At 32.8% G+C, this 23,490-nt stretch overlaps 1 protein-coding gene across 2 annotated transcripts in view; it reads left to right on the plus strand.

Moving 5' to 3' along the window:
* Nucleotides 1-23,490, plus strand: part of CAMK4 (calcium/calmodulin dependent protein kinase IV) — a 262,172-nt gene that overhangs the window by 89,887 nt on the left and 148,795 nt on the right. For both annotated transcript variants that reach the window (XM_054488028.2, XM_063665128.1), the window contains exon 2: nucleotides 20,673-20,751. In XM_054488028.2, the coding sequence (XP_054344003.1) occupies nucleotides 20,673-20,751 (79 nt within the window). The remainder of the gene's footprint in view (nucleotides 1-20,672; nucleotides 20,752-23,490) is intronic.

Genomic DNA, 23,490 nt, shown 5'->3' on the forward strand with positions numbered 1-23,490 from the left:
GAAGAAAGATGAGCAAGATGGCACATGGTCTCACATGACATGCTGAGGAAACTGGATTTTTCTTATCATCGTGGGGATAGTGAGCATAGGGGAGGGTCATGGTCAGATTTCCATTCTAGAAAGATTGTTCCAGTAGTAGAATGGAGGAGGACTGAAGGGGAATAAGGCTAGAGACCTGGAGCCTATGTAAGAGGCTATGGAGTAGAAACAGAAATGATAGAAATTAATTTGTAACTTAGAAAGTGTTAATGTGTATGTAGTACTATTCATATATGATATTGCCCTTTTTTGTTGTTGTTTGTTCGTTTGTTTGCTTTTGAGACAGAGTTTCGCTCGTTGCCCAGGGTGGAGTGCAATGGCACAATCTCGGCTCACCACAACCTCTGCCTCCTTGGTTCAAGTGATTCTCCTGCCTCAGCTTCCCAAGTAGCTGGGATTACAGTCATGCACCACTATGCCCAGCTAATTTTGTATTTTTAGTAGAGGCGGGTTTTCACCATGTTGGTCAGGCTGGTCTCGAACTCCTGACCTCAGGTGATCCACCCGCCTCAACCTCCCAAAGTGCTGGGATTACAGGCGTGAGCCACTGTACCCAGCTAATATTGCCATTTTTAATTGATATTAAGGTGCATGGTCTTTCACATTTTAACATCTCTGCATTCAAGATGCATCCTGCAGCCATAACTATGGGCTGTCATAGTTAAATTGGTTTTAGCTTTTCTCTTTTATAGTGATCATAGCATAATGACATGTCCTAATATCAACATTGTCTGATTTGTGAAATGGAATAATTATGGACTCCTAACCACTAGACTGAATTATAAAGAGGTGACATGAAATAAGCTCTAATAATTGATAATCCTACCTGCACCCCTGGAAGTGAGCCTTTCAACGTTCCTCTGCTTTGGTTACCAGGAACTCCCACTTCCTGGGTGTTTATGAGATTAGAGGAGGCAAATGTATATGTCAGCAGGAGCTGGGAGGTGATATAAATGTGTGAAGCTGCTGGCTGTCAAAAACAGTTGCTGCTCAGGTCTCACCAATGCTGCTGGACACAAAAAGGAGTTAGTGTTTCTATATTCAAGAGAAGCTGGAAATCTGAATTTTGGTGAAATCTCCCAATTTTTATATGTTGGCAAAACATTCAGCATTTTTTAAAAACCCTGTTCAGGCCAAACAAAACACATCTGTGTGCTAAATAAGCCACCAACCTTGCCTCTGCTAAGCCTCTTGTTGAAGGAGTAATTTTCTGACTTTTAATTCATACAGTTTCTTAATATTAAATGCTAGATATTACTGAATGTCACTGACAAGCCGAAGTCACAGCTGGGAGATATGAACTCTCTTCCATGTCTGTATCAGCCATCTGGTATAGCTCTCAGCCACATGAATCCTTTAGAAACAGCAGTGGGTGTAGTCTCAAGGCCTGTGATCTAAAATGGGTAGTTATTTTGTCCTAAAATATGTCTGTTTGATCATCTATTCAACAGGAAAAATTCTTGAGTACAGTGTTTTGACATAGTATAATTATATCTCATGCCTCAAAATCCTTTTCTTCTCCAGAAACAATAACAGATGCTGTTGATGTTTAAAAAGCTGCCTGGAACACCAAAGGGAAATTTCTTAATTCTGCCCTTAAATAGATTTATCATTTGTTAATCTCCTTCAATCACAAGTTTTGTCAACATTTGCAATTTACTCTTAATAAATGCATAAAGAATAAACATATTATTTTCCCTTCTGTAACAATCATGACTGAATCAAATTCAATAAGGTGATAAAAATTAAGACTATGAGGGAAGACTTCTGCTTGTGAGAATCAAAGGTACTACACTTGCCCTTCTATAAACAACCTAGACTATAGTTATAAGACAGTTGTTTTCAGGCATTGAGAAATGGGCAATAAAGGGCTGTGATCATTGAGAGAAGGGAAACACAGGTGAGTACCATATTCACCTGGCTTCTCTACCTGGATTCTCTAACTGGGACAATGAATGATGAGATTTTTTTGAGGCGAAGTAGAAACAAATGTGGAGAAGCTGAGAGGTAACAGAGATCTTTGAGGATAGGTAGGCATGTACAACTGGAAGACATTAGATCTCTGGCAAGGCCAGGGTGGAGAAACATTGCTGATCACCTCAGATATTTATTTGAGACCTCAAAATGATCACACTTAAATAAGAAGGATCACGTCCTAGAGCAAGGACAATGACACGGAATCAATATCAAAATTCAAATAGTTTTATCCTAATAACAGATAAAACCAAACTTGATAGGATCAAAAGGATTTATCAGCAATGTAACTGCCTGCTACTAAGAAAAGGTCAACTCTGTTTAAAAGTAGGTAACATAATCCAGACTCTCTAGTGTGTATCGTTTAAAAGTATCTATCATACAATTTAAGAAATTACTAGATATTTAAAGAAGCAAGAAATTGTGACCTAGAATCAGGGTGGGGTGGCTGTAGGGAGAGTCAATAAAATAGACTTGGAGATAATCCAGATGTTGGAATTAGCATATAAAGACTGTAAAACAACTGTTGTAATTATTAATATATTCAAGAACATGAAGCAACATATGGGCATAATAAATAAACATAGAGAATATTTCAGCACAGAAATGGAAACTATGTAAAAGAGCCTAATGGGAATTTTATAATTGAAAAGTACATTATATGAAATTTAAAATGAATAAGCTTAAGAATGGATTAAAGGCTGCAAAAGAAATTGTCAGTGAACTTGAAGACAAATCAATAGAAATTGTCCAATCTGAAGAATAGAGAGAAAAGCAACTGGTAAAAAGGAACAGTCTTAACAACTTGTGGGAAAATATCAAGAAGGCTATCATCAATGGAATATATGTCTCAGAGGGAGTGGAGAGTGATAAATGGGCAGAAAAAAATATTTACAGATATAACAGGAAAGCATTTTCCAAAGTTGGTAAAGAACATTACAGATTCAAGAGGCTTATTGAACAGCAAACGTAGTAAATGCAAAGAGAACCAAAGGTAGGTATAGCCTCAAAAGCCAGAAACCAAAGATAAAGAGAAAATCTTAAAAGGAACCATGAAACAAAGATATGATATACAGACAGTCCTATACTTATGATTTTTTTACTTTATGATGGGTTTATCAGGGCAAAATCCCATAGCAAACTGATGATTTCTACTAAATGCATATCATGTTGGCACTGTTGTAAAATCAAAAAATCACAAGTCAAACCACTTGTAAATTGAGGACTGTTGGCTGTGTTGCCAGCATTAAATGCATTTTCCACTTACGATATTTTTGATATACAGTGAGTTTATTGGGCCCCTATAAGTCAAGGAGCATCTGCATATAGGAAAACAGTGAATATGAATGATGACTAATGTCCCATTTGGAAAAAAAAATGGAGACCAGAAGACAATGGAACAACACCTTCAAAGTTCCAGAGAAAAAATAAAATAAAAACCTGTCTTCCCGGAATTGTATATCTTGTTAAAATATGTCTCAAAATGAGACTAAAATAGACATTTTAAAATAAATGAAAACTGAGAGAATCTATTGTCAGCACACAGAAACCACAAGTAATGCCAAACTTTTTAATTTGAAGGAAAATAACACTAAATAGAAGTTCAGATTTATAGAAATCAATGAAGAGCATGGGAAATAGAATATAGGTAATATGAGAGATACATTTTTATTCTGCCCTTACTATCTTTTAAGTCAATTGATCATTTAAAGCAAAATCAAGTCCCTGAAGTAAAATATAGGATAATAACAGTCCAAAAGATAGGAAAGCAAGAGGAGGTGGTTAAATGGAATTACTGTTTTGAGATGTTTATATTTTACAGTGTAAACTGGGAAAAATAAGATATATTCTATAATCCTGAGGACAACCACTAACAAAATAATAAGATATCCCTTAAAGACCAAGAGAATTGATAAAGTAGAAGATTAAAAAATAATAAAATAATCCAAATGATAGCAGGAAAGTAGAACAAATGAAACAATTTTTTAAAATAAGGATGACTTAAACCTAATTATATCACAAATAATAATAAATATAAATGAACTAAATACTCCAGTTCAAAGGCAGAGATTGATACATTGAAAGAAGTTTGAAGATTATCTATAGGAGATGCACTTTAAATATAAAGACAAATAGAATGAAAATAAAAGGATATAAAAAGAAATACTCAAATTCTAAATATAAGAAAGTTGTTTTTTATATTTAGCAGATGATAAAATAGTTCATGCTATTTTTAGTATGATGTAAAACAAACTTCAATTAAAACTGCATTGCCATAGCACCAAGATTCAAACCAAAGTGTTCTGATTCTGTAGTTCTTTCTTCCTCCAGCCTCTGCTGACACTATAACCTAGAATCCAGCTGTTTCAAATAAACTTAATCAACCTGAAAAAAAAAAAAACAAAAAACAAAAAACAAAACAAAAAAAAAACTGCATTGCCAGAAATGAAGGGGCATTTCATAATGATTTAACTAGTTTAATACATCAGAAAGTCATAATTCTAAATGTATGTGCAACTAGTAACAGATGAGGCAAAAATTTAAGGAGAAGAGAAAAATAGATTCACAAAGCTAGAGATTTTAACACCCCTCTCTCAAAAATTGTTAGAACAAGTGAACAAAAAATAAAGAATATGTATGATTTGAATATTACCAATCACCTTGACTTAATTGACACAGAACATCAGATTAAATAACTGCAAAATATAATCCTTTTTGAGAACACATAAGCAGTTCTTCAAAATAGATCACATATTGAAACATAATATACATCTCTGAAAATTTCAAACTTTATAGTATGTATTTTTTTTCTTATTTTACTTTAAGTTCTGGGATTCATGTGCAGAATATGCAGGTTTGTTACATAGTTATACATGTGCCATGGTGGTTTGCTGCACCTGTCAACCCGTCATCTATGTTTTAAGCCCTGCGTGCGTTAGATATTTTCCTAATGCTCTCCCTCCCCTTCCCCCAAGCCCCCAACAGGCCATGGTGAGTGATGTTCCCCTCCCTGTATCTTTGTGTTCTCATCGTTCAACTCCCACTTATGAGTGAGAACATGCGGTGTTTGGTTTTCTGTTCCTATGTTAGTTTGCTGAAAATGATAGCTTCCAGCTTCATCCATGTCCTTGCAAAGGACATGAACTCATCCTTTTTTATGACTGTATTGTATTCTGTGGTATATATATATACTTTATATATGCCACATTTTCTTTATCCAGTCTATCATTGATGGGCATTTGGGTTGGTTCCAAGTCTTTGCTATTGTAAATAGTACTGAATAAACATACATGTGCATGTGTCTTTATAGCAGAATGATTTATAATCCTTTGGGTATAATACCCAGTAGTAGGATTGCTGGGTCAAATGGTATTTCTGGTTCTAGATCCTTGAGGAATTGCCACACTGTCTTCCACAATGGTTGAACTAATTTACACTCTCACCAACGGTGTAAAAGCGTTCCTATTTCTCCACAGCCTCGCTAGCATCTGTCTTTTTTATAATTGCCATTTTCCCAACTTTTTAATAAACACCATTCCAACTGGCATGAGATAGTATCTCATTGTGGTTTTGATTTGCATTTCTGTAATGACCGGTGATGGTGAGCTTTTTTCCCTATGTTTCTTGGCCACATAAATGTCTTCTTTTGAGAAGTGTCTATTCATATCCTTCTCCCACTTTTTGATGGGGTTGTTTTTTTTCTTGTAAATTTGTTTAAGTTCCTTGTATATTCTGTATATTAGACCTTTGTCAGATGGACAGATTGCAAAAATTTTCTCCCGTTCTGTAGATTGCCTGTTCACGCTGATGAGTGAACCATGGGATAAAGCCATGGGATAAAGAAAATAATTAAAAGAGATCTGGTAAATATTTTCAACTAAATGATAATGCAAATACAACATATCAGAATTTGTGGGATACAGCTAAAAGAGTGTTTAAAGGAAAATTTTAGCATTGAATGTTTTTTAAAAAGGTTTACAATTAATGACCTACATTTCTACATTAAGAAGCTAAATAAATATAAAGGAGAGATGCAATTCAATTTCAAAGGAAGTAGAAAAGGGGAAACAAAGATAATGTAGAAGTCAATAAAATTGAAAGCAAATAATGGGAAAAATTTAAAATGCTAAAGATTGGCCCTTTGACATGATTAATGAAATTTACAAACCCCTAGCAAGACTGTTGAAGAAAACAAGCAAAAAAACGAAGTCCAATATTAGGGATAAAAGGGAATATCTCTGTAAACCCTATAGATATTGAAAAGATATGAACAAATAACAATTTTGGGCTAATACATTCAACAAATTAAATTAAATGGAAAATTTTCTAAAATAATTCAACCTTCCAAAAGGGACATAAGAAATAAAAATAGAAATAACCTTATATCTGTTAAGTAAATACATTTTCTATTAAAAGTCTTCCTCAAAAGAAGACTTCAGAGCCCAGATATTTTCACTGGTGAATTCTACAAAAGCCTTAAGAAGTAAATAATGCCAATATTACACAATCTTTTGCAGAAAATTAAAAAAAAATCTTCCACCTTTTTATGAGGGCAGCATAACACTAATACCACATCATTTTATAAATATTTAAGAGAAAATAAAATTATAGATTTGTCCCTTATGGTTTTATTTTTGTATAAGTGTAAAAGTCCTTTTATAATTATTAGCAAATAGAACCCAGAAGTATAAATAATACATCATCAGCAAGTGGGGATTATCCCAAGAATGCAAGGTGAGCTTAACATTAGCTACTTGATTAGTGGAAGTAGCCACATTTAGATATTAATGAGAAAAAAATCATACAGTCATCTCAATAAAGGTAGATTAAGTATTTGACAACATTCACTGTCCATTCATAATTAAAAAAGAAAAACCTCTCAGCAAAGTAAGAAAGAAAGGGAACTTTCTTAATTTGACAAACCACATCTATGAAAAAACTACAGCTAATGTCATTTTTAGTGATGAAAAACTGAATGCTTTCACCTTAAGATCAGGAATAAGGCAAGGACATCTGCTCTGACTACTTCAATAGAATATTGTATTTGAGGTCCACACTAGTGCAATTGGAAGAGAAAAAGGTAAAGTTTGAAGTAAAACTATTTATTCAGATAAAACGTATTTTTTCTGGTAGAAATCCTCAGAATTCTACCCCCCCCCCCCACAAAAAACCAAACAAATAAAAAACTCTAGTAGACTAGTAAGTTAATTTGGCAAGGTTATAAGATAAATGTCACCATACAAAAATAAAAATATTAGAAGCAAACACCCATAAAAGAAAATTCTACAATGTTATTATAATTACATCAAGAAATAAAAAACAATGAACTATAACTTTAACAAAAGACATAAAAGACTTTTCTAGGAAAACTTCAAAATATTGCTGAGAAATAAAAGGAAACCTAAATGGAGTGATACACACTGTAAATGGATTGGAGGACTCAACATTTAGATGTCAGTTCTCTCCAAATTGATCTATAGATTCAATACAATCCTAATTAAAATCCTAGCAGGATCTTTGTTTTTCTGGTTTTTTTGGTTGTTGTTGTTTGGTTGGTTTTTTTGTTGTTGTTGTTGTTTGGTAAACATCAATGAATTGATTCTAAATGTTACAAGGAAAAGTAGAATAACCAGAATACCCCAAATTACAATTAATTATAAGTAATCTAGAGATGATTTAAAGTATAAGGGGGAATGTGCATAGATTATATGCAAATACTATACCATTTTATATAAGGGACTTGAGCATCCATGGAGTTTGATGTCAACAGTGGATCTGGGAGCACCAATCCCCCATAGATAACTGTACTGTAAAACTACAGAAATCAGAGCAGTGAGGCATTGGCATAACAATAGAGAGAATAGAGTCCAGGCACAGATCCATAAATCAATAGTTAGTTGATTTTTGGCAAAAGTACTGAGGCAGTGCAATGGGGAAAGAAAATCTTTTCAATTAAAGGTGCTGGAACAACTACATAAATACATGGAAAAAAATATACCTTGATACATGCCTTATACCACAAACAAAAAATAATTCAAGATATGTCATATACATAAACATAAAAGTTAAAACTAGAAAACTACTAGAAGAAAACTAGGATAATATCTTTATGACTTGAGGATGAGCAATGATTTCTTAGAACACAAAAAAGCACTCACTATAAAAGAACTGATAAATTGGATATCAAAATTAAAAGATTATGATTATCAAAAGACACCATTAAGAACAATAACAATACAAACTATTGACTGGGAAAATGCACATATATAACAAATAATCTTGTGTATGGAATTTTTTAAAAACTCATAAAAATAATAAAAACAAAGTCATATTTTTTAAATGGGCAAAAGACCAAAATGCTTCACAAAAGAAGATGAATAAATTACATATAAGTCCCTGCAAATGTACTCAACGTCATTATTCGTGGAAATGTAAATTAAATCACAATATGACACCACCTCATACCCACTAAAATAGCAAAAACTAAAATAATTGATATTTCCAAATGTTGATGAAGATGTGGAGCAACTAGAACTCTCATACCCTGCTTGTGGGAATGAAAATGGTACAACCACATTGAAAAACTATTTGACAGTTTTTACAGAAGTTAAACATTGAGGCTTGAGTAACATCATTTGTGTATAACACCCGCCAGTCTATTCTTTTGCCTTTGTTAGTCCCTATCCATCTTGAAGACCCACTTAAATTCACCCTCCTACAAGAGGGCTCCCCAGTGTTCTCCCTCCTTTTTAGTCACCAGTAGTAGGGGATTACATATCTGTTTGCCAAGGATAGTCCTGATTTATGTATATGGTTTTGACATAATCGAGTAATCCTACTCAAAAACATACAGGCTTGACAATAAATTATAAATTTGTGCTACCCAAAGTTCCATAGTTTTGATCTTAGTATTTAGCCTACTTTGAAAATCATATATTTATTTATAGGTTTTTTCTTATTTTCATATTATGTTTTAAGTTCATTAGGGGCCAGAACCATCCTTATACTCCCATAAAGTGCCTAGCACAGTGCCTAATAAATTTATCTATTAAATCTATTAAAATGAAATCTAACTCCATTTTAAAAATGAACAGTGATTTCTGCTGCTTTTAAATATATGACTAAATATTGCTCACACCCACACAATTTAAGCATCCTTTTCTTACAATTCTTAACCTCAGTCTTAAGGACAGTGCTCGCTGCAATGAAATAACTTTTCTAGTACTTGAAAATTAATTACATTTTATTCTTGATTCTATTTGAGAATGCAAGCATAAAGACGTAGGGTGAGATTTCTGTGAGCTGCTGGTCTAGTGCATTTGGGTAGTATGCCTGACTTCAGGGATTACAACATTGGTGCTTTTACTTCCTAATTAAAAAGATTTCCCATAGACAGCAGGAAAAATTGCAGGCCCATTAGAAAATTGTGGAAAAACTTAGAACTAATTTTTCTAAATTGTGGAAAAACTTAGAAGAAAGAATATTCATTAAATTTTGGTTTGAAGCAGTTAAAAACTGAAATGTCCATCAAAGTCAAACTGAACAAGTAAAATGTGGTATATTCGTTGAGTGGCAGCAATTAAGAGGACTTATTAAGAACGATGTTAATCAACAATAATAGATCTCAAGAACATCATGTTCAGTGAAAAAATGCAAATTGAGGACTGAGATATATGGTATAGTAACACTTCTATAAAATCTAAATAGTATATAAAAACAATGGTATATATTGCTTATTAATATTAAGCATAATTGAAGGTATGGAGATGGAATTGTGTAGATACACATTAAATATAGTAGATGGTATGGAATAGAAGCAGAGAGGACTGGGAATGGAGGATAAAGGTTAAAAAAAGAACAATAGCGGTCTTCATTCATGTATTATAACATTAAATGGTTGATCAAAAATTCACTTTTGTGTGCTACATGCATGTGCACACACCCACTCACAGAAAAAAAGGAAAATAAACTTTTCGCAAGATGTTTGATTAGTTGATACTAATAGCTAACAATGTGATGCATAAAATATTTTGAAGCAAACGAAGAGGACTGATAAGAGTTATTAAGACCCTTTATTCCATAGTTTTATTGTTATTAATGTATTTTGTGATTGAGAACCAATACTTAAGCTATCTGATAATTTGAGGCTGTTTTTGCTTTACCTTGTTGTAGCTAAAATTCAGCATTTGGGTTCCTGAGCTTCTTAAGCTTTTACTTTATCTTAGAGCAGAAGTTTTATTAAATGTCTGAAATAAGAGGAGCCATATTTAAGCCAATGCTTATGGAAATCCAAGCACTAGGGCCAAAGTCACAACTGGATGCTGTTAGGCAACAACTTAAGGAAATTGTTTACCAGGCCAGAAAGGTTTTGAGAAACTGGAGCCACAAAGTAGAGAATATAATAATTCATGGTTTGAGTTGATCAGAGTTGAAGAGTTAATAGTTAGTTGCCAATGTAAGGTCTTGAAAAAGGGTGTATAGGTCATGAATGATACCTGTAAGACAGTGGCTATAGAATAAGCTGACATGAGGCTGAAACAACAAATGAGGACTCTATCTGGGAGACAGACAGAAGAGTTGGTGTAAGGCATCAAGTAGGAGGACATGGGAAGACTGAAGTGAGGTGCTTACCCTTGCTCTCTGCAGGATTCAGCAAGTAAATGAACCTGATAAGAAAGAGTGCAGTTATGGATAGACTGATGCCAAAACCTTGGGCTTTGACTTTTCTTAACATCTGGAGTTTAGTATCATTAGTATCATTCCTTGACATGATGTATTTGAGATTTATTTTAGGAGTGTAATATTTAACTGACTTGGGAAACCTCCAGATCTAACAGCAACTTCTAAATTCTAAAGGTTAGCCATTCTTCACGTTGTAGACTGAAAATGTCAAATCACTAATTAAATCAATTAAGTAGCTTTCCTCCTGTTCTTTGTTGATTTTAAGGTTCAGACTTTTTTCCCTCTTGGTGACCAAAGAACATCTTGAAGCATTCTAGTGTTGAAGAGCATTGGTGAGTTGCAGGCTGACAGAGATAGAGACTGAAACAATGAAAAGCTGTCCCAAGAATGGGCCAAGATATATGCTGATATTAAATGCTTACAGATTTTGACATTTTTTAGGTTCCTGCTCTTTAATATGACACACTTTCACCCCTAAGAAGAATCAATTTTGAGGTTATAACCAGTCTTCTTCAATAATTCATATAACCTAAAAGTCAATAAAAGGAAGAGCTTATTAAATAATAGCAAGTCAATCATATAAAAGTAATGTGATGATATATAGAGTTGCACACATTATATTTTCAGCCTATGATTGACACTTCTTTTAAATCACAGCTTTGCTTTTAAACCTTTTTCCTAATGAGCATTAAGAGGATCTTTCCAGTAAGCACATAGATTGAAAACAAAAACTTTAACAATCAAATGCAAAAACAAAAGAATAAAATCAAAGCGATTGAAATGTTAAAAAATTATTAATATTTTGACATAATTATACTTTATAACCAAGCATCTTCAACATTAGAAAAAGATAACAAGATTTTTTGATTTCATCTCAAGATACCTCCCATTTAAAAAAAAAGTGAAACTCTTTAATAGCTTACGTGACCTAATAACCTCAGCAAAGACACTTTTACATGGCCATGAAGCATATCATTGCAGAGATCCAGCTGGAGCAGAGAAACATGGTAGTCAGTAGTACTTCCAGACTTCTATGTGATAAGAGATTCCATATCTGAATTTCCCTTGCATTTGCAAGGAGTACATTGTAGACTTGATGGCAAGGGAAGTCAAACTTTAATGCTTCCCTCAAATAATCACAAACATCCGACTATGTCTTCTCCTAGAAGAGGCAATTTCTGATTTATAACCTCCCTTAATAGGAGAATGCCCTTGATGCTAAATTGTCTGAACATTGTGCAATCTCATCTTCATTCCCAAAAATATTAATATGAACCCAGACTTCCTAATTCCATTTTGAATCAGATTTGATCTGTACTTAGCCCCTTGAATCCATTTGGGTATCTGTCTCTCAGCTAGTGGGTGAATAGTTATGTCAACATTCCTGCATTGTTTTTTGGAGGAAAATATAAAATTAAATCAATTTATCTTTTTTTAAAGCAAGAAAGAAGACAGGAAGAAAAAAATGGTGAGATTATGGGAGAAAAAGAAAGGAAATAGTTATTCCATATGAATTAGGTGTGAGGAGCATGTTAAGGTCAACTGACAGATGAAGAGCCCCTTTCTATACTACGTAGTCCTAAATGTGGTAGCAATGGGCTTTATACTTGAAACATATTCAGGAAAATAAATATTATATCTGGAGCTTCCCCCCCATCCATAAGTTTGGCATGCACTGCCAGGTATCAACATCAGGTGTTAATAGCTTTACAGAACAATATGTGGCGATATAATATATATTTTGTATATGTGTGTACATATATTATAGTTTATACATAGTATTTCAGTTATAATGTACAAATACTACATATGATTTTACAAACACATTACAGGTTTGACAACTCTCTCTTTTTGTGTAATGAAAAATATGGTGGTCTATGTTTTTAACTTTTTGCCTTTAAAATTTTTTTAAATAAACAATTAACCATATTAGACAAAACTAGAGCTCAAAAATAATTTTTCTAGAATTCCTGTTAAAGAAAACTAATGTAAAAGAAAGTAGTAGAAATCAGGCTCAAAGTATTAGTTTTATTTCTCATCAAATTCATGGCAGAAAAAATTATAACTGGAAGAATTTCTATAATTCTGTCGTCTTTTTGCTAAAGAATATGTTATAAATGGATAGACATGAGCAGTAAAGCTTTATTTTTTTCAGTTCAATGACTCCATAAATACAATATTCTCTGATGTATAATCTCCTTGCTTCTTTTGAATCTCAAGCAATTTTGTGGTAGTTCTCTCTTTATTCCATTTTGAAATGAAGATGCAACACTGTACAAGATGTTCTTTCTATATTAAAATTAACTTAATCTGCTTTATGTCAAAATAGTTTTTATTTTTATATGAACATGCTGAAAATGTGATTGCTTTCTAAAATTACATTTAGACACTTAAGTCAACTATTTAATTTCAATTAATAATATAGGTTATGTTTTTGAGAAACTGTTGAATTGTTATTTCCACTTAAGTTTAGGCTGTTTTCTTCTTTTAGCTTACTCTTTCTTGCCTTTAAAAATTTATTTCTAGTATACTTGTGTCCTGAAGTTGATCAGCCAAAAACGTATTGTTAATTGTTTCTTAAAAAGCTTTGCTAAGACAATGATTTATATACAGAAATTATTGATAGGTTAATTGAATGTGATGAGGAAATTAAGAAATGGATGCCATTTAATATTCTTTTATGTGAATTTTTGAGTAATATTAATTTTTCAATTTTATTTTCCGTAAGAATGAAAATTAGATTTTTAGTTTTCTTCTGTTTGAAAATCTTTCTATTTTTTCTTTTTTTTAAAATTTCACCAATTACTGTTAAATGAACACAGAATGGGTTGAATGCTATAAGCTACATTTTGGTAATGTGGTTTTTAATATTTTTAAACAATATAGTTCTTTTGGAAAGTTTTTTTACTGTATTTTCATTGAACTATAATTTCTGTACAGTAAATTTAACCTATTTTATTGCAGTTTTACTTGTTTTTACAATTGTATATAGTTGTGTAAACACCATAACAGTCAAGATATAAAATAGTTCTATCATGTGAAAAAAATTCCCCTATACTACTTTGTAGTCAATCCCTCTCCAGCCTGTGAGAATATTATAAATGAGATTCAACCAAGTTGTTTTGTGTACCCTCATTAATTCCTTTTTTATTTCTAGGTAGAATTTCACCATATGGATGTATCACAAATTGTTAATCCACTTCACAGTTGAGGGATGTTGAAACTGTTTCTAGCTTTTGGTGATTACTCATAAAGCTGCTGTGAAAATTCGGGTTCAAGTTTGTGAGTGAACGTTGTTTTGATCTTACTTGAGTAAATACCTAGATGACACACATAGGTCATATGATATGTTTAACTTTATAAAACATCGTTGAGCTGTTTTCAAAAGTGGCTGTACCATTTTGTATTCTTACCAGTGATGTGTGAGAGTTTCAGTTGCTTTGCATCCTTGCCAGCCTTTTTTTTTTTTTTTTTTTTTAGGTCATTCAAATAGTGTTGAAGTCACAATAAAAATATAAAGACAAATCTCTAAATTTAATGTTTTATTTGAGAAGAAAGAATTGCAATTTGGGGCGTACTTTCAGACTAGGTGGTCTTCAGTATGTCAAAAGAACAAAGAAGAGGTTGGAGGTTTTATAAAAAGGAGAAATGTTATATATTGCTTTTTGAGAAAGGTCATTGGCACTAGTAAGGTTCTGGGGAACTGATAAGCTCTGATAGGTGAGTGACAGCAGTGGGCCAAATTAGTACTAAAGTTGCAGCAGTTACAAAGAAAACTGGTCTCTAGTTACAACAGGCAGTTTCAGCAGCCAGACTTGTAAAGAATTACGTTTTTGGAGCAATGTTATGTGTCCCTAATGTCTTGCCCTGCTGCCTCTAGACTGTTTTAGTTGGGTATGAAAAGGATAATCCAATCTGTGTAATCAGCTTTCACAATGTGTAGTTGCATCTTCATGTGATTTTAGTTTCCATTTCCCTAATGACTAATGATGCTGTGGATCTTTCCATGTTCTTATTTGCCAGCCATACATTTTCTTTGGTGAAGTATATGGTCAAATCATTTTTCATTGGAAATAATTATATATTTTTATACTGTAAATATGATGTTCTAAAATATGTATACACTGTGGAATGACTAAATCAAGCTAAATAACATATGAATTACCTCATTTTTAATGGTGTAAATTAAAAATTACTTAGAACTTAATAACTACTCAGTAATTTTCAAGTATACAATACATTATTATTAACTATATTATTAAGAGCTCTTGAATTTGTTCCTCCCGGCTAATTAAACATTTGTATCCTTTGACTAACATCATATCTCCCTAGTGTCTCCACGCCAAGCCTCTGGTGGTTGCAGGTTGTCTGTTAACTCTGTTGATACTTTACTTTATTTTGCTGTGCAGAAATTCTTTAGTTTAATTATGTCCCATGTGTCAATTTTTGTTTTTGTTGCAACTTCTTTTGAGGACGTAGGCAAAAATTCTTTGCCAAGGCCAATGTCCAGAAAGGTGGTTCCTTGATTTTCTTCTAGGATTCTTATAGCTTGAGGTCTTACATCTAAATCTTTAATCCATTTTGAGTTAACTTTTCTATATGGTGAAAGGGAGGGTCCAGTTTCTTCTCCATGTAGGTAGCCGGCTATCCTAGCACCATTTATTGAATAGGGAGAACTTTTCCCATTGCTTTCTTTTGTCGAATTTGTTGAAGATCCAATGGCTGTAGGTGTGTGGCTTTATTTCTGGGTTCTATATTCTGTTCCATTGGTATATTGTGTCTGTTTTTATACCAGTACTATGCTGTTTTGGTTACTGTATCCTTGTAGCATATTTTGAAGTCCAGTAATGTGATGCCTCCGGCTTTGTTCTTTTTTGCTTTGGCTATTCAGGCTCTTTTTTGAATGCATATGAATTTTAGAATGCTTTTTTGTAATTCTGTGAAAAATGATGTTAGTAGTTTGATAGGAATAGTGTTGACTCTATAGATTGCTTTAAGCCATATGCTTTGCCCATGTTTTAATTGAGTTATTTAGTTTCTTACTATTGAGGTGTTTGAGTTCCTTATATATTTTGCATATTAACCCCTTATCAGATGTATGGTTTAAACATATTTTCTCCCATTCTGTAGGTTGTTTGTTTTATTCTGTTGATTGTCTCCTTGGCTGTGCAGAAGCTTTCTAGTTTGATATAATTTCAATTATCTATTTTTGCTTTTGTTAGCTGTGCCTTTGAGGTCATATCCAAAAAATTATTTCCCAGACCGGTGTTATAGAGCTTTCTTCCTATGTTTTCACTTAGTAGTTTTACAGCTTCAGGTATTACATTTGTATTTAATTCATTTTGAGCTGATCTTTGTAAATGGTGTGAGATAAGGGTCTTATTTCATTCTTTTGCTTGTGGATGTCCACTTTTCCCAGCACCATTTATTAATGAAAATATTCCTTCCCCATTGTGTGTTCTTGGCATCTTTGTCAAAGACCAATTGGCCATAAATGTGTGGATTTATTTCAGGGATGTCTATTTGTTCCACTGCTCTATGTGTTTATTTTTATGCCAGTATCATGCCATTTTGACTACTGTAGCTTTGTAGTAGATTTTGAAATCAGGTAGTGTGATGTTTCTAGCTTTGTTCTTTTTGTTCAAGATTACTTTGACTATTTGAGGTCTTTTGTGATTCCACAGGAATTTTGGAATTTTTATTTGTGTGAACAATGTTATTGGAATTTTGATAGGGATTATATTGAATCTGTAGATTGCTTTGGGTAATATGGACATTTTAACAATATTAATTCTTTCAATCCATGAACACAGGATATCTTTTCATTTATTTGTGTTTTCTTCAATTTCTTTTATGAATGTTTATAGTTTTCAGTATACAGATCTTTCACTTCTTTATTTAAATTTATTTCTAAGTATTTTATATCTTTATCTATTGTAAATGGAATTATTTTCTTTATTTCTTTTTTGGACAGCTTGTTATCAGTATAGAGAAACCCAACCGATTTTTCAATGTTGATTTTGTATCCTGCAAGTTTACTGAATTCATTTATTATTTCTAACTGTATTTTGGTGAAGTCTTCAAGGGTTTTTGTGTATATAATCATATCACCTGAAAATAGCGACAGTTTAACTTACTCCTTTTTTATTCAGATTCCTTTTATTTCTTTGCCTTGCCTAATTGCTCTGGCTAGGGTTTCTACTACTGTATTGAATAGAAGTGGTGAGAGTGAGAATCTATGTCTTGTTCCTGATTTTAGAGGAACAGCTTTCAACTTTTTACTGATGAGTATATTAGCTGTGAAATTGTCATATATGGCCTTTATTGTGTTGAGGTACATTCTTTCTATACATAATTTGTTGAGAGTTTTTGTTATGAATAGATGTTAAATTTTGTCAGATGCTTTTTCTGCATCTATTGAGATGATCATGTGATTTGTCTTTCATTTTGTTAGTGTGGTATATCACAATTACTGATTTGAATATGTTTACTTTTGCATCCCAAGGATAAATAACACTTGACCATGGTGAATGAGGCTTTCAATGTGCTGTTGAATTCAGTTTGCTAGTGTTTTGTTGAGGATTTTTGTATCTTTGTTCATCAGGGATATTTTCTTTTCTTATAGTGGTGTTGTCTAGCTTTGATATCGGGGTAGTGGTGGCCTCATAAAATTCGTTTGAAAGTATTCCCTCCTCTTCAGTTTTTGAAGGAGTTTGAGAAGGATTGGTATTAGTTTTTTTAGTGTTTGGTAAAATTCAGCTGTGAAGCCTTTAGGTCCAGGCTTCTTTTTTCTTTTCTTTTCGTTTTTTGATGGGAAACTATTACAATTTCAATCTTTTTACTCATTATTGGTCTGTTCAGATTTTCTATTTCTTCATTATTCAGTCTTGGTAGATTGTATGTATCTAGGAATTTATTCATTTCTTCTAGGTCATCCAGTCTGTTGATGTATATTTGTTCATTCTTGTCTCTTAAGACCCTTTACATTTCTGTACTATCAGTTGTGTGTGTTCCGATATTTTGCCTATTTTTAATGTGTTATTTTCTTATCAAGTTTTGAGAGTTCTTTATATATTCTAGATACAAGTCCTTTTAAGATATGTGATTCATAAATATTTTCTCCCACACTTTCAAAGAACAGACATTCTTAAGTGAAGTTCAGTTTATTTACTTGTTCTTTCATTTATTGTATTTTCGGTTTTGTATCTAAGAAATCATCGCCTAACTAAAGATCACAATCCTTTTTTTCTATGTTTTTTAAGAGAAATTTTACAGTTCCTGGTTTTGCATTTCTATCTGTGATCCATTTTGAGTAATTTTTTATATAAGGTGTGAGGTATGGATAAATTTTGTTTTTATCTTTTTGCATATGGGTATCTACTCATTCAAGCACTAGGTTTTAGAAAAACTTTTTTTTGTCACCGAATTGCCTTTTTACGATTGTCAGAAAATAATCCATCATATATGTGTAGGACTATTTTTGTATCTTTTTTAAAAAAAGTAAATATAAAAATAAAATTACACTAGGAATACACCAAGAATTACCTGAAGAATATGAGTATTTTCTTGTAAAAATTATAAAAATATAGAAATATGTAACAATTAGAGTAAATGCTTATATAGACCTTACTGTGCCAAGCATCACTCTAAATGCTTTAAATAGATTAACACATTTACTCTTTATAATTCATGAGATAGGTACTGTTATTTTTTCCATTTTACAGATAGGAACACTGAGGGCACAAAGAGATCATGTAACTTGCATGGGATCATGTAGCTAGTAATTGTTGGAGCTGCCTTCTTAATCACCTTATTATTTTCCTCACCTCTACCCCAATCCAATGCCTTATCTCGAATATGACAATTGTTCTTTGTTTTGTTTGCAACTTTAGCTACCTATGTGAAACACATGCAAAAAACATTTCATTTGTATTCACGTCTGTTCTTTCTTCAACACCACTCTCTTGATTACTGTAGTTTTATAGTAAGTCTATAAAGTATGTGAGTCCTATAACTTTGAAGAGAATATGTATTCTGATGTTTTGGTGGAGAGTTTTTTTTCCTAAATGTCACTTAGTATAATTTAGTTGGTAGGGCTGTTCTGTTGTTTTGTAATCCTTCATGAGAGTTTGTCTGCTTTTGCTATCAAGTGCTGAGACAGTGTATTGAAGTTTCCAAGTGTATTTATGGATTTTTTATTTCTCCTTTTAGTTCTATAAGATTTTCTTTCAGGTATTTTGAAACACTGTTGTTAGGTGCACACATATTTATATTTATTATGTTGTTTTGCATAGTTGACGCCTTCATAATTAATGTCCCCCTTTATCCTTTTGCTAAAATTTACTTAGTCTGATATTAATAAGCTGTTCCTGCCTTCTTATGCTTAGGGTTTGTGTAGTATCTCTTTTACCAGGTTTGCACCAACCTAATGTATCATTTTATTTTTTAACCTATTTATGCCTATATATTTAAAATGAGTTTCTTGTACACAGCATATAGTTTGGTGTTGATTTTTTTGATCCAATCTGCTCTTTAAGTTTTAATTAGCAGTTTGTAGTGTTTACATTTAATGTAATTATATGATTAGAATAAAAACCACCACATTGTTAGCTGTTTCATTGTTAAATCTATTATTTTGTTTTTGCTCCTTTGCAATCCATTGTTGAATATTTCATTTTAGCTCCATTATTGAATTATTGTTGATTTTTCTATTAAAGAATTATTTTAGTCATTGCCCTAGGTTACATAATATGCATCTTTAATCAGTCTATATTTAAATAATATTAGACTACCAGACAGGTAGTATAAGGATTTAACAACAATATTTCCCAATTTCTTCCTTCCATCATTTGTGCTGTTGTTGTCGTACATTTTTTTTTTACACATGCTAGAAACACAAAGCGTTTTTAATTTTTTTAAATTTTAATATTTTTGCCGTAGTTATCTTTTAAAGCAATTCAAAATAAGGAAATGAATTTTATATTACCTTCATTTTTTCTATTTCTTGAACCCTTTATTACTTTGTGTATATGTCATACCTCACCAAGGTTTTAAAAATAAATGTTAATGTTTTTAACTATTTGCATTTACAACACACCAGTCTTTGACTTCTCTTGGCTCTGTTAAAAATGTGTTGCCTTTAGATAGCTGGGAATGTGTTTTATTTTTATAATTCTTTGTGCTCACTTGGAATTTCAGGACCATGGGACTGAGTATATTATAAGAGGTCCTTTGGCCTAATCTTCAAAGTCTGACAAGTTTACTGATCTTAAGCTGTTTCTAGAAGTTCTCTTTCTGAAGTTGAAGTGTAAGCCTGTTTGGTCTATATTTCTCTTTTATCTCTCTTTTACTCTTTTACTTCTCATGTGGTGTTTGGAGCATTTGGACCACGTTGTCCTGCTTTTTAATGCTTTCTTATTAATAACCCTGTACATATATGAAAATAGTTATTGAGTGCCTTCTTACCATCTGCTTTACAGATTACCATCTCCTCTACACATTAACAAGTAGGAGGGGTGTCCCAGCTCTCTTGCCACACTGTGGAGGTACAGACTATATAGAGTGCTGAACTTAAACTCTCTCCCTGAAGTCATATGGTTTGTTTTATTCCAGACATGTACCTTTAGGAAAGCTCTGGGATTCTGAAATTGGGTGGGTTTCCTTCAAAAACAACATTCACCTGAGGACCTGATTTATTCCAGAGCCTTCTCAGTGCAGTAGTCCTAGTTATGTTACTTGTATAGGGATAAGGCAGAAGGAAAAGAGCAAGCTGGAAAACCTAGAATTTTCTGAGCAAACTATGTTCAATTGTGATTAAAAAAAAATACTCTTGACAGCTAGGGCTGGTCCTATAATAGAACTTATAATAAGCACTTGTCAGTTATGCGGGTTATTGCAAGATACACTTATTTTCAAACTTTCCCCTTTAATTCATGTCCAAAGCATAACATTTTCTTTTTGTCTTTTTCCCCCTCAAGGGGTGCTACATCCATTGTGTACAGATGCAAACAGAAGGGGACCCAGAAGCCTTATGCTCTCAAAGTGTTAAAGAAAACAGTAAGTTTATTTCTTATATAATGGCATCTCTAAGGGGCCTGTGACCTGGAGAAGGCAGGAACCTGATTTGAAGAACAAAGGGGCCAGAGAGCTGCTGTGTGCAAATGACTCATTTGACTCTTGATTACGAGAGTGCAACCCAAATAGGTTGTTGTCTGGTGGAAATTGCATGAGTCTTTGAAAGCAGCTGGATCTCAGATTGGATGTGGTTCTGGGGAGAAGATTGGCAAGGAAAAACATTTAGAATTGGCAGGTAGACCTTATTTTGTATATCAGGCATGTTCTTGGAGATACGTATATATATACATATATATATATATATACACACACACACACACACACATATACATACACACACACACATACACACACTATATAATAATTTCAATATTTAAATATTAAAACCACATTTTAATATTAGAAAAGCTTGCTATTGAAAAGAATTTGAAATAAAGCACAAATGTATTTGTTAAAGGAGTCATCAGATTCTAATTTGCCTTAATTTTCAAATGTTGCACTTGCTTCAGTAGAGTAAAATTGAATTTTATTGAGTTAATTTTTCTGGGACTGAACCTGCTCTTCTAGAAGTTTGTACTTGGAAAAAAAGGAAGGTTTTTGTTTGGGGGTTGCTTCTTTTGCCATACACTCATAGGTAAGCTGAGGAGGCAAAAGTGACTTAGGCTTATCTCTAATGAGTAAGAAACACAGTAAATGGGAGTTCAAAATATAAATGCCAACACCTGTGTAATACTGTCTATACCCCCAGAGAGTATTTTGCCATTTTAATGCCCTACTTGGATTTTGTGTTCTTATGCAGTTTCTACTCATAAAACCACAAAAAGACAAGATATTCTTTTATAGCACATTCATTTTCAAATTTCATGTGAACAAATATGTGAAATGTATATATAATACATATATATGTGTATATATATGTATATATATATATGTATATATATATATGTATATATATATATGTATATATATATATATATGTATATATATGAAAACCCAGTTGTAAAGTATGCTGAGAAGTATCATAAATTTTGAAGTCAAATACATTTTTAGGCCAAGGAAATTTTTTTCCTCAAGGCAGCTTAAAATTACCAGCTGTTTGTGTATTGTCTGGCACAGGGAAATTTTAGAATCTCATATAATGAAGAGCATAATACTACAAGCTTTTCAGCTAAATAGAAATAGAATGATATTTTTAAACAATCTGTTAGAATTTACAGTCATAGCAAAATAACAAAAACAGTTTAATGAAAGTCGGTAATAATTTCAATGGCAGTTGCTACTAATGAATTCTATATTCTGAATTTTCTGTTTGGTATAGGCAATGATTTAACTTATTCCAGAATGTAGAGGAATCTGTTGATTGATAAGATTTGGAATTTTCCCTTAATTTAGTTTCTTACAGTCATAAAATTTATCTGAAGTAAGGATTATTAAAACTTTTATGAAATAGAATTTCCTGTTAAATATCTACTTTGTATGAAAATAAAATGGCATATTTTAGCAGTAGTCACACACAAGATGTTTTAGGACTTGTTTGTACCATTTCTTATTGGTTAAAAAATTGTCAGTAAAATTTGTGAAGGGCTATTTGTTTTTCGTAGTTGAGGAAACTTTGAGAGGGAAGAGACATATGAAAGTCTAGGAAATAAATACTTAGAAATTACATGTGAATGCTCAAGAATCCCCAAGGACAACAGGCTGGTTTAAAGGCTGGCTTATGTCAAAAGTCTTTGGATAAATTGGAGAAGGAGGTCAGTGAAGCCATTTGGTGGGTTCATGACGTATATTCGTTGGGCAAGTGCCACTCTGGTTCGTCCTTACTGTCTTCTCGCTGTTGTGAAAACATCTCCCTCAGAAGACAGGCAGGAATAGCATGTGAACGAGAATGAAGTGTCAGATGGAGCTGCAGAGTGGTGCTGTAAGGCAGATGTTGTCAAACACAGTTACTGCTGTGCCAAATGGAATGAGAGAAAATGCCCTGGAGAAACCTCAGCTTTGAATGTGAATTAGATAGAATCCTCAGTATTGTCTCCTAGGATAAATCATGCACAGAGATGTGTAAATGAGAGAAATAGCAGACAAAACCTCAAAGACCAGTTGCCTCTAGCGTTTCATTCCATATAGATCATGGAGACTGAAACTTCCTTGTCTAAAGGAAATGAATGAAGCCTAAGAATCTATTTATAGAGGAAAAGTGATGTGGGGAAAATGTTTTCTTAGAGAATTCAGCCAAGGGGTCTGCTCCTGAGGAAAAAAAAAGGGGGTTCAGAAAACTTGAATTATTTATGTAATCTATTAAGCTCAACCACATAAAATTGCCTTTATTAATGCAATTTTTTACTTATTTCTTGGCCTTCAAAAATGGCAATTTTATGTGGTCCAACTAACAACTTTGGGACTACTATATTACTTCAATGGATGGTTCCTTCAGTCCTCATTTTATGACTAGCCCTAAGTCCAAGAGGCTTGAGACTTTATCTATCTATCTATCTATCTATCTATCTATCTATCTATCTATCTATCTATTTCCATCCATCTTGGTTTTCTAGAGCTGGTCCAACAAACTACCACAAACTAGATGACTTAAAAGCACATAAATTTATTCTCTTACAATTGTGGAGGCAAGAAGTCCAAAATCAAAGAGCTGGCAGGGTTGATTCCATCTTAGGGCTCTGAGAGAAGATCTGTTCCATGCCTCTCTCCTAGCTTCTGGTGACAGCC

The sequence above is a fragment of the Pongo pygmaeus genome, chromosome 4, assembly GCF_028885625.2.
Source record: "Pongo pygmaeus isolate AG05252 chromosome 4, NHGRI_mPonPyg2-v2.0_pri, whole genome shotgun sequence".
Taxonomy (NCBI): domain Eukaryota; kingdom Metazoa; phylum Chordata; class Mammalia; order Primates; family Hominidae; genus Pongo; species Pongo pygmaeus.